The sequence below is a fragment of the Solanum stenotomum genome, chromosome 9, assembly GCF_019186545.1.
Source record: "Solanum stenotomum isolate F172 chromosome 9, ASM1918654v1, whole genome shotgun sequence".
Lineage (NCBI taxonomy): Eukaryota > Viridiplantae > Streptophyta > Magnoliopsida > Solanales > Solanaceae > Solanum > Solanum stenotomum.
The window spans coordinates 57,696,910-57,713,768 of record NC_064290.1 but is presented as its reverse complement, the minus strand read 5'-3'; the positions used below and the strand labels follow the sequence as shown (position 1 = coordinate 57,713,768).

General features: G+C 35.5%; 3 protein-coding genes across 4 annotated transcripts; 2 read left to right on the top strand and 1 right to left on the bottom strand.

The window, feature by feature from the left end:
* Positions 1 to 129: 129 nt before the first annotated feature.
* LOC125877039 (uncharacterized) lies at positions 130 to 5,302 on the top strand. Its single transcript, XM_049558342.1, has 7 exons — positions 130 to 769; positions 1,819 to 1,896; positions 2,608 to 2,642; positions 2,740 to 2,795; positions 3,499 to 3,597; positions 4,206 to 4,295; positions 4,793 to 5,302. The coding sequence occupies exons 1-6, from the start codon at positions 320 to 322 to the stop codon at positions 4,262 to 4,264; spliced, it is 777 nt and encodes a 258-aa protein (XP_049414299.1). The 5' UTR covers positions 130 to 319; the 3' UTR covers positions 4,265 to 4,295; positions 4,793 to 5,302.
* A 396-nt stretch (positions 5,303 to 5,698) lies between these two features.
* On the bottom strand, positions 5,699 to 8,391 carry LOC125876309 (uncharacterized). 2 transcript variants are annotated; one of them, XM_049557458.1, is made up of 4 exons: positions 8,183 to 8,391; positions 7,186 to 7,256; positions 6,379 to 6,468; positions 5,699 to 5,967 (listed from the first exon to the last, which is right to left on the bottom strand). In XM_049557458.1, exons 1-4 carry the CDS (start codon positions 8,304 to 8,306, stop codon positions 5,944 to 5,946), a joined length of 309 nt encoding a protein of 102 aa, XP_049413415.1. In that variant the 5' UTR covers positions 8,307 to 8,391; the 3' UTR covers positions 5,699 to 5,943. The 2 variants fall into 2 exon arrangements, with proteins under 2 accessions (XP_049413415.1, XP_049413414.1); XM_049557457.1 differs by having other exon boundaries at positions 8,180 to 8,383.
* A 1,525-nt stretch (positions 8,392 to 9,916) lies between these two features.
* On the top strand, positions 9,917 to 16,254 carry LOC125876133 (ADP-ribosylation factor GTPase-activating protein AGD5). Its single transcript, XM_049557249.1, has 11 exons — positions 9,917 to 10,185; positions 11,566 to 11,624; positions 11,771 to 11,861; positions 12,934 to 12,988; positions 13,084 to 13,174; positions 13,282 to 13,516; positions 13,938 to 14,145; positions 14,554 to 14,741; positions 14,821 to 15,057; positions 15,179 to 15,237; positions 15,835 to 16,254. The coding sequence occupies exons 1-11, from the start codon at positions 10,135 to 10,137 to the stop codon at positions 15,986 to 15,988; spliced, it is 1,428 nt and encodes a 475-aa protein (XP_049413206.1). The 5' UTR covers positions 9,917 to 10,134; the 3' UTR covers positions 15,989 to 16,254.
* The last annotated feature ends 605 nt before the right edge of the window (positions 16,255 to 16,859 follow it).

Genomic DNA, 16,859 nt, shown 5'->3' with positions numbered 1-16,859 from the left:
CCCCATTACATATCAATATTCACGATTATAATAATTATTAAAAACTACACCATTTAAATATTCATATGTTATGTTATTAGACATGTATTTTTATTTTATTTATAAAATCTGGTCCCACATCCTACCAGCTAGGTGTTCTACGCCACGTATGATTGGAAAAATCTTGTTGAGAAGAAGAGCTCTGCAAATTGCTAACTATACAAGAGCTAGCAAAAAAAAATGGAGTCTTTATTATCCCTTTTGTTTTTGAAATTCTAATAAACACATGAACCCATTCACATAAACTTCCTTTTTTCAGTAAAAAGTATTGAACTTTACCATGACAGCACTTGCTCAAATTCCCATCAATTTATCACCCTTAAAGACACCACATGATACTTTGTACAAAAAAACAAACTTTCTTGGGCTGAAATTACAGCGATCCAGTTGTTGTTTCACTAATTTAAGTGCAAGAAAAGTGTCAATTTGTAGTAGTTGGTACAAATTAGGAGCTTTTAAGGAGAAAAACTCATTCTTGACAGATAAAAATGGGATTTTGATGAAGGAGGAGAGATGGGGTTATGAGAAAAGAGTGGTTTTTATGAAATTTAAACAAGGGTTTGGATTGGATGGGATTGGTGATGGTGGTGGTGGTGGTGGTGGGGGTGGTGGGAGGGATAATAGTGAGACTGTGAGAGTGTTGAGTAATCTTGTGCTAGCAATTGGGCTTACTTATCTTACTATGACTGGTCAGCTGGGTTGGATCTTGGATGCTATTGTTTCTGTTTGGGTACTTCTCTCTCAAGCATCACTTAGCTTGGCATATTAGCATTTAGATTCTATTTGTGCACCATTTGGTTATTAGAGATGATATATTTATGTAGTATGATGATTAGGGTAGAGGGTTAGTTACGTAATTGAGAGTTGTCTCGCTTTTTCTTTCATACTAATAGTCGTAGCATTACTCAATGTGTTCTTGTTATTTCATTTCTGTACCATTTAATGTTTCTTGCACTTGGATTATTGTATTATTTTGTTGTATTGATTGTTCCCTTTTAGTATGCTTTGTCATGCGTAGTTTAGTATTTTGTCTTGGTTTTTTCACTTCCGTTGTTTTCGTTCTTCAAACCGCTTTATAATGCTTTTACTTGAGTTGAGGGTACAATCTCTCTAACTCCCAAGGTAGGGGTAAGGTCTACATACACACTACCCTCCCCAGACCCCACTTGTGGACTGGGTGTGTTGTTGTTGTTGTTGTTGATGTTGATGATAAGAAATGAGCTAATGAAGAAGTGAGATTCATATAGCCGTTCCCAACTTGTTTGGGACTGAAGCATAGTAGTTGTTGTTGTTTGGTTATTAGAGATATACGTCTATATTTAATTTTACATGGAATTGTTAGAAATTAGTTTTTTTGTGAGGATAGTATGCCATAGTTTGGGTACACCTTTTTTTCTTTTCCAGAATGACTTTCATCTCAGGTATCACCTTTAAAGTAAATTGTGTGATGCTAGTTCAGAAACTTCTTTAATTCACATTTGCTGTTTCTGATACTTAACATGTACTGTATAAGCTAACACAGTGTATGGAACATGTTTATACTATGATGATGCTTATCCTTTCATATTTTAGGGTGTTTGTGTTCACTGCATTTTAGAATTTATTTAAGTTATCGCTGTTCGCATAGTGCTTAAATCTGAAGGACTAATGAGTAATATATGTACAATTTTTCATTATGCAGTCAATCTCTGTATTGCTGCTTTGCATGTATTAGCTATGGTTATCTTGCCATGCCATACCTTAGATATTAACAGTTGTCTTTCATTTTCTGTTTTTCAGATCCTTGCAGTTCTACTTCCAATTTTAGGTTTGGGAGCTTTTATTTGGTGGGCTGGACGAGATATTGTTCAAAGCGCTGTAAGGGAACTAAACTTGCATGTCTTCACTTTTCCACATTTATCCTATTATTTCAACTGCCTGCATTGAGAATTGCATATGTGCCTACTTCTGCCTGTGAAATATCAAATTTAAGTAGTTTGACTGATAATAAATTTATGTGGATAATATATCTCATCCACTATTTTGAAGTATTTTTGAATATTACATTACATTAAAGGGATCCGGTATGCAAACTCCTCTAGTGTACGGATCTCAATGAGATCACTTTCTCCCCTATTAACTTGACGTGCACTTCTTTTGGACTTTATAGATTTCATCCAAAAATGCAATTTGTGTGTAGATCTATTGCCTCAAACCGATTTAGCACTTCTCAGTATCTCAAAATGTGTCAAGTTCTGCAGCATCCAACCTGCTCTATTGTATCCTTCCGTTTGCTTAAATTTCAACTGACAGACAGAATTTCTAGAATAACTACTATTTGTGACAAACAATGGGTTATCTTGTGCTCGTATATTTTTACAATGTGTGTATGATGCTTTTACCAAGCAGTTAGGATTATTCTGTTGTAGGTGCACTCCTTAGGGTAATACAGTGATGAGAAATGTATATATTGTTTTAAAATTAAAGCAGATCAATGGAAGTTCTCTGGGTCCATCTAAACAACTATCAAACTTCTTACGGCACATGCTTCCTTTCTGTGTTTGCTAATGGATTTCTTCTACTGTGCAGTGCCCAAACTGCGGGAATGAATTTCAAATTTTCAGGTAAGATCAAATGGAACCTTGTTTAAGAGAAATATTGAAGCCAGGGGGCTGGTTGTTTTTGTTAGTTACTCATAGCATTGATTTTCACCCAGTGCAGGTCTACTTTAAATGATGAGGTTCAGCTTTGCCCTTTCTGTACTCAGCCATTCTCAGGTTAAAATTGATTCTCTGAGTTGGCTTGTCTCCCTTGTTTTGACAACTTCCTCATAGCTGAGCAATTGCCAATTGGTGGCATTCTTGTTTCATTTAGTTACATTATTGCTCTCATATTGGGTTTTAAGAGAGCTGATGGGAATTTGCACACCGAACAGATTTATCAAGAAATTCAAATATCAAATAGCTCGTATCATATATGGCCCTAAATAAAATTTATGTACCCTGTTTACCTCGCGTTTCTCCGCCTCATAATCTTATTCCTTTGTCCCAATGCATATATGCAAGGTAAACCATCAGAAGTTCACAGCTCTTCATGTGGCTTGTTTGCATTGCACTTAGGCTTACTGTATCGATCTCCCAGTCCTAGATATAAGTAGAGCTTTGTCTATATCTCTTCTTTTCTTTAAAATTATTTTCTCTCCGTCGTGGTCTTTTGAATCCTTGGAGTATATACATGTTTGAATGTTTTTTAATGGTTGTTAAGCACTTGAATACAACAATCAGATGTTGCTAGCGATAATTAATATCTTGAGAGTGTTGAATGTGTTTTGACTTTTCTTTCTGTTATCTTGGACTTCCTTGATGTAAATTGATTTTTTTAATCATTTCAAATCTTTGTTCAAACATTGATGTGGGCTATATCATGAGTAACTGATGCAAGCTAAGCGTGTTATTTGAGATATTCCATGCATATCTGCAGTTGTTGGTAATAAGTTCGTGAGAGACCCAGTAACGTTCTCCAACCAGTCAACTACATTTGGTCAAGCATTTGGTGATTTCAGTACTCGTTCAAAGAAAGGTTCATCTTTCTTACTCTTCTTTAAACATTCACTGGTTATGGTGTTCAGTTGCATAGTCCATATACCTAAACTTGGTGCATAATAAGGGCACTAACAGTCTAATCATTCATGAAGTTCTTTTTCTTTTTTTTTTGGAATATCGTTCATCTGATGAAGTAAATGCTGCCTCTCCTGTAAATAAGCTCGACTTTTGCAGTTCTCCTTCTGGAAAGTTAGCCAGCATAAACAAATATGAGAATGGATTCCTTCAAGAAAGAAAACTTTCTTTTCTAACTTCTTTGGGATCCTTATGTGCTCTATTAGTGTTGGTATTCAAATATTTCCTAAAGATAAATGCCTTAAAATTCCAAGCAAACTTGGTTTATGTTTCTTCTCATCATGCGTTTCTGTCTGAGAATTTTTTTAAGATTAAGAGATGAATCTTTAAAACATGTTTTCCAGATAAACTTCAAATAATCCTCATAAGAATTGATTTAACTGCTAGACTGCGGAATACTGCCAAAATTTGTGCAACTTTAGACCATTAGGGCTTTAAATCATGATCCTAGGACTGTCCCTTGATATATCTGGATTAGAGCTTACTTCACCTCATGTATTTACTTTACAGGTAAGGATTCCTCTATCGGAATTGTTGATATAGAAGCAGAAGTTAAGGACGCGGATTAAGCAGTAGTCTCCAGTCATACAGTAGCATATGGTAAAACACTCAGATTATTTTTGCATCTTTGCCTATGCATGTGATGGACAACACACTTCAAACGAAACTGTAGCTATTTATAAACATTATATATGATGTGTCGTCCACCTTTGTCTCCCTTCAAATTTGTCTTTTTTACTTGAAAAGAAAATCCCATGCACATTCGTTTTGTTGTTACTCCATGATGACTATATGCTGCCAAGTGTAGAAATAATGTCCAGAATAGAACTGTTTGGACAGAGTGTACAATCTGTCTCTAAAAAGAAGTCATTTCGAAATTGTCATATTCTGTCCATCTCTGTCATTCCTCACTTGGAGGGGGTGTGTTTTGGAATTGATCCTTCTATTGTTGTTATCGTTGGGTGCTGGTACAACGTAATTTGCTATTGATATGAACATATGCACCCTCCAAAAATAGATGGTGATTTACATTTTAGCAGTCTTTTGCTGGTCATGTCCTATTATGTATGAGGCTGCTTCTTTTTCTTCTTTCATAGAAATCATCGTTAGGGATTATGGGGAAGCAGCAGCAGCTGAACAGGACGAAGACAAAAGAACATCCCACATCAGTATGAAGAGAAGCTTCTCGTAAGCACTATGCTGTCTTGAAATACGAAGAACACTACGTTTAGCATAGCTTGTCATGCATGGTCGTACATGACTGTACAGTCGCGAACACGTGATCAACATATTATAGAATGTTGCTGATTATGTTAGAAAAAAGTGTGTGATACCATTATGCTTGATTGCAGTTGCCCCATAGTATACCACAGCACTGAATAGCTTATCATGTTTGTAAAAATACTTTCTAGCTTCTCATCAGTTGAGGTGTTGATTGTATTATGATGTGATAAACAATAACATACCCCGTGTAATTCTACAAGCGGGGTCCGGGAGGTTAAGATGTATGCACACCTTATCCTCGCTTTCCAACTTTTTAGTTAAGCCAGATGATGCCGTTTTCTCTATGACAGTAGGAGCAATAAACTGAATCTAGTATATTTTTGTGGTCAAATGAAAGAGCTTTGGTATTACCAGTTCATTTTCTAAACAAATTTAGAGCTTAATGATGTGTAAAAGCCATTAAGTGTTCCATGTTTCTACCAACTTATTACATTGCGTCTCCTGTCATTGGTTTCCACCTTCAATAGCTAGAATTGTATGAAAAGGTAATTTTTTACCAACCCATCTCCCATAGTCTAACATAAATGGAAATAGGCACTAAATGACCAAAAGCACAACGGATGGAATCAGTATGATGAAGGCTGCATCTGACTCATTAAGCTCCATCAAACCAGGCATAGACATTCAAATGGGTTAGAATGACGCGTAAATGGAATGAGAAGAAAACTGTGGTCTCTTCAACATACTCTGATAATTATGCAAATGGGTAACTACAGTAGTTTCAAAAAAGAAGAAACATCATATACTTAGCAGGCAAAATGTTCCTAAATGAACCAACATTCTACAGAAAAAAGCAAAAGAAGAAAATACATAGTTGATTGTCCAATATTTCAAGTGCAATTCAGTCCCAATAAGAAAAGTGGAGGAAATGGGGGAAAACCCATTTAACATTCTTCATGGCAAAAATTGAGGACCACATGGCCCTCCTAACTTCTTTATTCAAGGCAATTCAGCACGTCAAATATTAGTGGGATCCGTCACCAACTTTCTGCCATAAGATGAAGCAAATCAGATAAGATATTAGATAGAGAAAACATCACATTTCAAGAACAGTTTGAGAATAGCAGTCTGCTGTACAAGGTGAAATGTCTATATACACTGTATACATGACAAACTTGCTACGTTCAGTTAACTCACATATACCTTTTTTCTTCAAAAGGTAAGGTAAGATGTACCTAGCATATGTAGTAAAACCATATGGGTGATCATTTGGTCTTCTATTATTATGTCATTCTTATTCAAATCTCAATCAGCTAATAGCTGGCAAAAATAGATAAAATATTTCATAGGCATTTATAATATGGACATATAAGAGATAATGACATTGAAATACATGCTTTAACATTACCAGCAACAGCAAAAAAATTGAATGAAGTTGCTAAACGTGAAAGAAATGTACCTCTTCCTTCTTCTCTTTCTTTCCCTTTGTGAAGAACTTATAAGCTCCATAGAAGGCCAACCCCCAACCAGTAAGAGAGACGATCACAAACTACAAGGACCAGAGATGTGGTTAACTGGAGACTAGAAATTCTAATTCCAAGTTACAACCAAAACAATATAATCAAATTACACTAACAACAGTATACAGCGTGAATTTTTATAGCAATTTAACAAATTCACTCATGTTATATCCACAGATAACATTGCACCCAATTGAAAAGACTTCAAGTCATCGAATTATTGAAGATACAACTCCAAACCTTGGTGATTCACAATCAAAACTAGAAGCTGAAGTTGCCCAAAGTATATATTTTGTCAATCTAGTCTGTACTAATACGTACTTTGATGAGCCTATCCAAAACAGGCCCGACCTTGGTATAGATATGAAAGGAACCTACCAAAATGAGTAAAATTTTCTAGATATTGAACAGACTATAGCAGAGGCAAACTTCAATGTGAAATAAGTAGTAGAGAGAAAATCATTTCCCACAATCACAGGTAAACTGTGAATACTCTATATGCTCTTCTGGATCCCCAATTCAAAAGTGGCACTCCAATTCCCACTTAAACTTGTTGTCAACCATGTATAGGTGAAAATTAGAAGTACTGGTAATAGTTCTCTATGACATCTAGCATTCAAAGTTTCATAGCAAATTGCAGAAATTTCATAAGCCAAGCAAGCTGATAATGTCAAAGCCAACAACCAAAAAAAGTCATAATAATTTAAACATGTAGAAAAGACATCACAAAGGTCTGAAAGACTCACATGCTCTTCTTTCCATTTTGATGGACTCATCGGATCCTGCCAAAAGTTCACCTTTAGAGGTCCATGATGGTCTGCATTGAAAAGAACGAATATAAGTTATCGTCTCACTACATGGTACAACTTCATCTGAAATCCAATTGTAAGTGGCATTCATATGCTTGCACTGTTGTTGTTTTTTCCTGAAGCTTAATGCTTGCACTGTTTTCTTACTTCTTTAGTGGTAGAACACACAAAAAAAACCAGGATTTTGATTACCCCTTCTACAGAACCTTTTCCCCCACTTTCCAAGTCAATCTTGGATGCAATATATAGAAAAATGGAGGTGGTCATAAGCCAATTAGGACGAAGAAAACAATATAAAATGTCTAATTTGCATATTGAACTAAGTAGAAACGGTAAACTATATATTTTATAGGAAGTGCACAATTTTCTATCTTGCTAGATTTGCCAGAAAGGTTTTTTGAGGTGTGTAACAAATGCAATGGAACTTTGGAAACTCCGGTTACCAGAGAACATGCATTCTCCTTTACCAATTTAACAAGCTCAGCCCAGTAGTATAAGAAACTTCCGCTTGCTCAGTTAGTTTGAAATCCAGAGCAGTAAATAGAAAAAAGACAACGGTACTATAGCAGAAATAAATGAAAAAACACAGCAAATAGAGCAAAACATTTGTAACTGTTGATCATGTACAACAGTACAAGTAACTATTATTAGGCTCAATGAGATTTAACAGAAGAGCACATGACTTTTGCAGGCGAGCTTACATACGCCATGACTTAGCGCAAACAAAGAATATGCATAAAAAGTTTTCACTTTCCAAAACAACTAAAAAAGAAAAAAAGGAAGACAAATGCCTATATGAACTTCCAATGTCCGTGAATCACGACATTACAAGCAAATGCCATGGCTTTCTACTATTTCTTTTTCAATCAGAAAATACAATTAGCGAACATATTAAAGTTTCACAGATTTCAGGAGAATTAGTTTAATTTACCACCACCACCGGCAAGACCGCGCCGCTGGATAAGTAAAGCACCTTGCTTCGTTGAGCTAACTGATTTAGAAGCCGAAAATCGAGATAGGTTCGCTGCTTGCCTCGCCGCCGCCGTCCACGCCGCCATCGTATCGTTCTGCCGTAAGAGCCCGCCGGACTGAGTGAGCGAGCTCCTAGAAATGAGTAGATGCAAGAAGAAGACAATGACCAAAAGACCCAAATGCCCTTTTCCGGGTAGCTATTGAGTGTACTGGGCCTGGGCTGACCCGGCCCAAATCCTAATTGTGAAGTTAGCATCGTTAAATATTTGACGGAGATTAAAAATGGACACGTTAGTAAATTTTAAAAACAAATTTCGAATAAATATTGTTTTCAATACGAGATTTTTGTTAACGTAGCTCTTAGACAGCTAACAGTAAACCACTAATCATAACCCTATTTATACAGCTCATATAATTAAATGATTATGTTAGACCTAACCTATATTTTGGGTACATTTTAATATCACTTTCTCAACTAATTTATATGCAAACCTAAACTTAAATACCTTTATTCAAATTAGTTTGCATTCCACTATCATAAGTTAGCGTTTTCAAACCATCAAAAACAGTAGTGTTATCTAACTAAACCAATAAAGTTTGTTAAAGAATGACAGTTGAGATGAATAACAATTTTTGTTATATTAGGTGTGACTAGTGTTTTAAAAAACTCTGTTGGGACTCGCCTCAAGGCTCACCCTGGACGGGACTCTAGCAAAACTCTCCGAAATTCAATTGTGGGACTTAGTTTTGTAAGACTTATGCCCTAAGCACCTGATTGTACGCCCTAAGCACGTCCAACGCCCAACGCTCGGGGCTCGCCTAATAGATCTTACACAAATTATGTGTTAAAATCTTTAGTTAACATTGTTGACCCTCGTAATTTTTGAATAATTGAATGATACTTAATGATTTTTTAATCTATAGAGATAAGAAGATTGTGAGTAACTCAAATAACAAGTTGTAGTATCGTATCTTTACTATTTGGTAACATTGTGCAGGTAATTATTCAGTACCATTTCTTTTTGAAATACATAGCGAAATTTTACTTTTTCACTTATTATTAGTCTTCATAGTTTTGTCATATGTCTCAAAATTATCACATTTTATTTAGTTATTTGAAACTAATTTGATTTTTATTCATGATAGAGTGATGTTTTTATTATGATAATAGTAAGTTTTATTGATTATTTTCTTTTAAGGGGTAAATTGTATAGTATAATAATTTTTTTTTTTATAGAAATAATGATTCTTTTATTATTAGAAAGTTAAGTTATTAGATTATTTATACTAGTATAATCATGTTAGAAGTTTTTTTTTCTATGAGTTTCCTTAATTATGTTTGTAATTATCTCAAACTATTGATGTAGTTTTTATTTTTTATAATCTTGTGTTATTATACTATTATACTATATTGTAAATTAAAAATTTAAAAATCCGTAGAATTTACGCCCCACGTCTCAAGGCTTACATCTCGTCTTATACCGCCTCTGCCTTTTATAACACTGGGTGTGACTATATTAACTTACAAAATTATGACCTAGTTCAATCCGTTTAAATTTGAATAGATTAATAACTCATTTATTTCTCAATTTTTAATTAATTTTATGTAAAATCAAATAATATTACATGAATTAACACTATATTTATGGTGGACCTACTCGGGAAAAAATTTACTCATGTTGGACCTACTTCCACTAATTCACACGGGAAACACAAAGGGAAATTCGCAAACAAATAAATAAGTCAAAATCAACTAGGCACTGCTACGATTCCTCCTCCTTTCTCATCCAGTTGCATTTTTCTTTTGATAGATATTTACGCGTCGGAGAGGGGAGGAATCAGATCGGTGATTTTCATTTTCCGATATCTTCTCTCTCCGTCGGTCAAATCGCTTAAACCCTTGCTATCGTCACCATGAATGAGAAGGCTAATGTTACTAAAGAGCTTAATGCGAAGCATAGAAAGGTATTTTTTGTTCCGATTCATGATTTCTCCTTTTGAATTTCAGTTTATTGTGGTTGATCTAGTTAGATTTGATGATGTTTGACTATTGATTGAGTTTGGTTGATACATCTTATATGGTTTTATCAGTTAATATTTGAGATTTGGGGCTTATTGGATCCTTTTTCCACTTGTGTTCTTATTGAACTCCTATTGCTAGTTTTATTCTGATAATTCGAGCAGTGAAATGATGATCTAGTTCAAGCAGGTGCTTTGAATTATGATTTTGGATGCTCATTTTTTCCTAATAGAAGAAGAAAAATAGACACTTGCACACAATTGGATAACAAAAGAAGATTTTTTTAACTCATATGCTTACTGAGTGAGAGTTTTCAAAAAAACCGTGATAGGTCCTGAGACAGACACAGATAGATTAGTTATTGCAATTTCATATATAGTCAGTTGTTAGATTACTTAAAGCAAGCATCTTGCTGTGTACCTTAACATTTTTTTTTATCTTGATAATTTAGATCACGTCATTGCATATGACACTGAGACAGTGTCAACACTACATAAGGTTTGTACTGACTGTCCAAATCTATCTGTACAAAGTGGAATCTTTTCTTTGTAATGGATACAAATTGAAAAAGAGATCTCCTTTGGCTTTCCATTTCTGTCTTTCACTCCTTCAAAAGTTTTACTGTGCCTTCCTCGCCGGATAGTCAGGGAGTGTATGTAGGTTCTGTCTTCCAAATCGCCTTCTTATTAGTCTCAAACATCCCTTAGTAGTATATGATACATCCAAGAGAAGGGTTTTCATGATATACATCATTTTTTATTTGTTAGTAATTATTTAAAGACATAAGGTGAAATTTGTTCATAGTACCAAGGCACTATTGCCATATTATTCCTTTCTTAGCTCATTAAATTGATTCCAATATGCATATAGCTGGTATTGAGAACCTAAAGTCAAAGCGTTTCATCTTTCGTCAACTTTTTTACACTGAAATTACTAGTTAGAAGTGACTTTATCATTGAATAGATAGTTTCTTTATAAGTTAGAGGATGTATGAAAGCAGCTTAAGCAAGCTCTCAATGGAAGCTTCCTCAATTTAGAATTCTTAGCATCCTGAGTTGGAGGCATTAAGTCCGACGTACTATCATGCACATATTATCCAAAAAAATATAAAAACTACGGTATATGTTCTTGCTCCTCTCACTCATTTTCCTTGGAGGAAGAAAGGTAAAATTTTCTTCAAATCAAAGCAAAAAACACAATTAACCACAAGGATGATTATCATTGTTGCAGTTTTGGGTTCTATTATGATCCCTTCACAGTTTACTTACTTGTGGTTTATGTGTGCATGCACATTCAAAGTAACTCATTGTTGTGCTTGTTGACAGATACTAGAAGGACTTCTTAAATTGCCCGAGAACAGGGAATGTGCAGATTGCAAAGCCAAGTACGTATTAGGATGTATTTGAAACGTGACATAGTGAAGCTCGGATGTGCTTGTTAATAGATCATTAAATTGAACAGAATTGGCTTTATGTATGGAATTATTTGGAATCCTTGTATTTATTGTATTTTTCTTTTGCACCAATGCAGGGGTCCTAGATGGGCAAGCGTGAACCTGGGAATATTTATTTGCATGCAATGCTCTGGGATCCACAGAAGCCTAGGGGTGCACATATCAAAGGTGATATATCCCTTATCATAACCAAGATGTTCCACATATACTAAAAAATCTGAAATGGTGGTGAGCACTTGAAGTCAAAAGTTTTTTCACAATTGATAAATTGCAATAGTAAAGGTTATGGTCAACTTTAGTGCTCCCTGTTGTTGCTGCTGTAGTATTGCTGCTTCATATTCTTGACTGAGTTAAAATTCTGTGAACCACTAAGTACGACTGAAAACTTAAAACTCATTCCTTTTTCACCTGGGGCACCCCTGATGAATATATGTTGATTTAAGATCACAAGGATGGGGAACATTTCATATCTATTAATTCATGACTCTACTACTGAAATTCAACCTATATCTAACTTCCTCTGTTATTGCATTGTCTTCTGGTTAGAGGAATAGATGTTATGTACTTTGGCAGGAAAATCACTCTACATTTCTTCATCTTTGTGTTTTATGAAGATGATACAGGAATAATTTCTAACATCTTACTGTTATGCACACATGTCGACCGAATGGAGTCATTTAACTATTACCCACTATCGTTAAAATGAAGAAAGTCTGCGAAACTTTTTTGCTGTTTTCATCGGGGGGAGGAGGGGGGGAGGGGGGATTTGCTGACAACTGCTAGCAATTTATTAGGCCAATCCATGGTCATTATAATCCTGGTGCACTTCCTGTCACTGTGTGGTTGTGAAGTATCTCCTGACTTGGACATGTGACAAGATTTCTCTCATCATCCTTCAACCTTGGATAGCTTTTTTCCCTTCTATTTTTAGATGGTTGTAGTTCACTGGCTCATTGTAGTTTGAGTCTACTTTTGTATATCTATTGAATAGCCTCTCATTTTTAGTTGAACTCATGATGATCTTATTTCCATAGAAGATCGGATGTCTTTTATAGGACGCTATATTTTTTGTAGGTTCTTTAACTATTTTTAATGTCACTTGTATAAGGGATATAATCTCACATCTTTTACATATTCAATAGAAATATCTACATTTTAGAAGAATGACTCATTGTACTCTTGAGCGATTGTTAATTGTTCAATTTTTTTTGTTTTGTTCTCTGATTCTTTGAAATTGCAGGTCAGATCAGCTACACTAGACACATGGCTTCCTGAACAAGTTGCATTTATCCATTGTAAGATTTCTGTTTCTGATACTTATCACTGTTTCGATTTTGATTTGATAGATAATTATTTATAACCTTTCTTTTTCTCTTTTGGGTTGATATAGCAATGGGAAATGAGAGGTCAAATAGTTTTTGGGAAGCAGAGCTGCCTCCAAATTATGATAGAGTTGGTATTGAGAATTTCATCCGAGCAAAGTATGTGCTTACTAATTCTCTCCTAACAATTACCACCTTTATGCAGTCTTCTTTCACTCAATCTAGTATTTGATGCTTATCCAAGACATTTCCTGTGTTTTGATAAGATATGAAGAGAAGAGGTGGGTCCCTAAGGATGGGATTCAAAAATCACCTTCCAGGGTTCAAGAAGAAAGGGCTTCGGTGCAATGGCAACAAAGCAATGATAGAAGTGGGCGTGTACATGCAACTAGCTCGGGCGGTGCATCTGACGAGAGGAAAAATATTCAAGCGTCGAAAATGAAGCAAGATGTACCCGCTGCTAGAGTCAGTATACCAGTGCCTCCTAAAGGACCAGATCATGTATGTTGAACTTATTCGTCAAACTGTTTTTATCCACACTACTTTCCCTTCCAGGTGTAGTATTAGTGTTTCAATGTTCTATTTTGAATGAAATCTTATTCATTTGCTGGTTATCTACCCGACTTGCCTATGTATGTGAGCTGATTGGGCCATTAGCTCTTGGGTTATTGTTGCACTGTAAGTGTATCGGTATTGACTATTGATTCTTTACTCAGATTGTTGAATTAAGCAGCTCTTGTTCGTACTGTTTTTTAGCCATTACATACTTGGCATCTTAGTTTTTATGTATGTGGTGTATTCATGGCCCCCTGTTGGTCCTTCTGTATAACTGCTACTAACTGCTGTTAGCTGCTGTTTCTTCTGAGTTAGTTTGGATACTTTCTGGATTAGAATAGACTCTTATAGTTTTGACTACTTGCAGGTAACTTCAGGTCAGGTCGCTAACCAGACAAGTCAGAAAGCAGAGCCAGTTGCAGTCACTGAATCTGCTAAGCAGGTTGCGGAAGCTACCAATCCTCCTAAAGTTGATTATGCTACTGATCTATTTGACATGCTTTCTATGGATTGTCCAACTGACAATGGCTCAGAAGCAGCTTCTACGGATGATAACTCTTGGGCAGGCTTCCAGTGTATGTCAAGTCACCGTTTTGTTTGAAACGTTTTTCTTTCTCTTCCAGTTTTTAACATTTAGAGGGTGTACTTGTCTTTTTCCAAGTGTTTTACTTCTTTTTCTGAGAGAGGGCACACAGGTAGTTTGAGAATCAACAATAACAACTACACCGCGGTTTCAAAAAAGTTGGGATTGTATATGAATCCTCAGTTCAACTCATGTCATCATCATACCAAATATATATAAATGTGAAAAAAGTTAAATATATGAAGTAATAATAATAAGATTAGAAGTTTGTATTTTATGGCATATAAAGCTATGATAAAGTCAAATACTCTAGTTGGGAATCAATTGGGATTTAAATTGAAGTTATCATATTACCTATTGTTGCTCATTTTCTCTTATAAAGTAAGTTGTGCCTTTGCAGCTGCTCAAGAAGCAACAAAAGCAGAAAATACTGGGGTTACAAACTCTGATGATCAGAAGAAGTCTCAATCTGCTGCTGCTTCTGGAATTGATGATTTATTCAAGGATTTACCATCAATTGTGCCTTCTGCCTCATCACAGAAGCCACAGAAAGATGCTAAAAACGATATAATGAGCCTTTTTGACAAGGTGCAACACGACAAGAATTTGGATTTTTGGTCATGTCTATCTTTTTCTTTTATCTAACAATTGATGTTGTCGTTTACAGTCCAATATAGTGTCACCGTTTGCTATGCATCAACAACAACTTGCTATGCTGGCGCAACAACAGTCTTTACTGATGGCTGCTGCTGCTGCAGGTGGTGCTGTAAGACTTCCTGTAAATGCACAACAAAGCACTAATGGAATCAATATGGTAAATCAGAATTGGCCAAATTTAGGCTATCAGTTCCCTGGAGTGATAATGCCAGCAGCTGGTAAGACTGAGCTGGAGAAATATATGCAGGTAGGACACGAGTATTATTTATCAAAGATAAACAGAAAAAAAACACATGGATATCTGATTTTGCATTGAAGTTGTCTGTAAGTTTCTCTACTCAAAGCTGTTTATTTTTCTTCTAAACTAGGTAGGTAATATGGGACCAACACATGTAGTTGGAAACTCTGTGCCACTTCCAGCATCCAGGTATTAACCTCTGATCCGTTGTTGGTTAATGTAGAACTTCAACTATTGAATTGTTCTTTGAGGGCCTATTGTTTGGACCATAAATTCAACAACTTAATGCAATGCATCTATCCTGCCAATTATTTGTCATTCAGATCTCTTAAATTTTGACCCCTTAATGCACAATGTAGTGTATCCGTTAACTGCTTCTTCCATTTGATTTAAAGTATCTCTCCTCTTACTCCTCTGGTTAATAATGGGTTGTGGACAGGACCCCGTTGAACAGTAATTTTTTTTATCCATAGCTACATCTCCAGAGGTGTATGATCAATTTTAATAGTGGGTCGCGGACAGACCCCTATATTGGATTATCGGCTTGTACACTTTATTTACCCCATTTGATAGTTAAATTTACATTGACGAGCTCAGCTGCCAGTCATCTTTTACCGTGTGATTTAGTTTAATACTGATGTAGGTTATGGAATCAGTTGAACAAATTTTGATAGTTGTGCTATTTATTGTATCCAGGAGGAACAAATTTTTGGGTGCTAGTTAATTTTTCATCTTTTAGTCTTAGGATTGAATATTGATGCTCATAGTTGATCTTTTATTCTGCAGCTTCTACTCAATGGGACAGAATACTTCCACCAACGGTATTGTGCCGCCAGGACCAAGCAAGCAAGCAGCTACCTCGATTTCATCAAGCTCCACGCAGTCAACAAAAGAATTCGACTTTTCATCTTTGACACAGGGCATGTTCACAAAACGTTGAAAACCCAACGAGGAAGCATACTAGTTATTAGTATACAAATTGTTTTTTTCCACAGGAAATTAGCTTTTGTTGTTCTACTCCTGTTTTGGAGATTGTAAACTAAATGTAGAGGACCAAATATTGAGTTTTCGTTCAGGTGATGGCTTTATTTGTATTTTTGTATCTGGAAAAATTAGTGCCCAAGATTGGATGGAATTCGATTCTTTTCCTCCCTTTCTCTTGTATTCTTGTTTTCTAATTCTAATATTCTGAGTGATCTTCTCTTATATCTTCTTTAGCAGTAGCAATTATATGATTAGTTCCATCTTTTGGGTTGATTAAAATATACTACTGTATTCCATTTTTATCTGGGAAATAAGATGATTAAAGAATCGTCCCATAGAGGTTAGCACTGTCAAATTGTTTTAAATTCAATGGCAAATAATTGTTTTAGATAGCATTTTGAAGTTGATTAGACTACACTAATAATGTGTAAGACTTCCATACACATTGAAGTCTTTACTCAAAAAACTAATCCACGCAAATCTGCCTGTGGAAAATGGTAAGTAGATCAAACACGTGTCAATAATCCATTTGATGGACGGTACCAAGATCTATGATTCTGTTTTCACACGCCTTTGCGCCCCCCGCCCCGCGAAGGTTCCCTCGAAGAGAGATTCAATAGATAAGCCAAAAGGAGCATGAAGGGGGAATCTGACCTCCGCATTATAAAATTAGGAGTGAGGGTACATCCCTACTCTCTGACAACACCCTATTAGACTTGTGAGTAAATTTCATTTANAAAACACTAATCCACGCAAATCTGCCTGTGGAAAATGGTAACTAGACCAAACACGTGTCAATAAGCCATTTGATGGACGGTACCAAGATC

Coding starts and splice junctions, on each gene's coding strand:
- LOC125877039 (XM_049558342.1), top strand. CDS start 320: ATGACAGCACTTGCTCAAATTCCCATCAATTTATCACCCTTAAAGACA. Junction 2,796..3,498: donor CTGTACTCAGCCATTCTCAG/GTTAAAATTGAT, acceptor GCATATCTGCAG/TTGTTGGTAATAAGTTCGTG. Junction 3,598..4,205: donor CAGTACTCGTTCAAAGAAAG/GTTCATCTTTCT, acceptor TTTACTTTACAG/GTAAGGATTCCTCTATCGGA.
- LOC125876309 (XM_049557457.1), bottom strand. CDS start 8,306: ATGGCGGCGTGGACGGCGGCGGCGAGGCAAGCAGCGAACCTATCTCGA. Junction 7,257..8,179: donor CGGTCTTGCCGGTGGTGGTG/GTAAATTAAACT, acceptor TTTTCAATGCAG/ACCATCATGGACCTCTAAAG. Junction 5,968..6,378: donor AGAAAGAGAAGAAGGAAGAG/GTACATTTCTTT, acceptor ATCTTATGGCAG/AAAGTTGGTGACGGATCCCA.
- LOC125876133 (XM_049557249.1), top strand. CDS start 10,135: ATGAATGAGAAGGCTAATGTTACTAAAGAGCTTAATGCGAAGCATAGA. Junction 14,742..14,820: donor TAATGAGCCTTTTTGACAAG/GTGCAACACGAC, acceptor TGTCGTTTACAG/TCCAATATAGTGTCACCGTT. Junction 15,058..15,178: donor AGCTGGAGAAATATATGCAG/GTAGGACACGAG, acceptor CTTCTAAACTAG/GTAGGTAATATGGGACCAAC.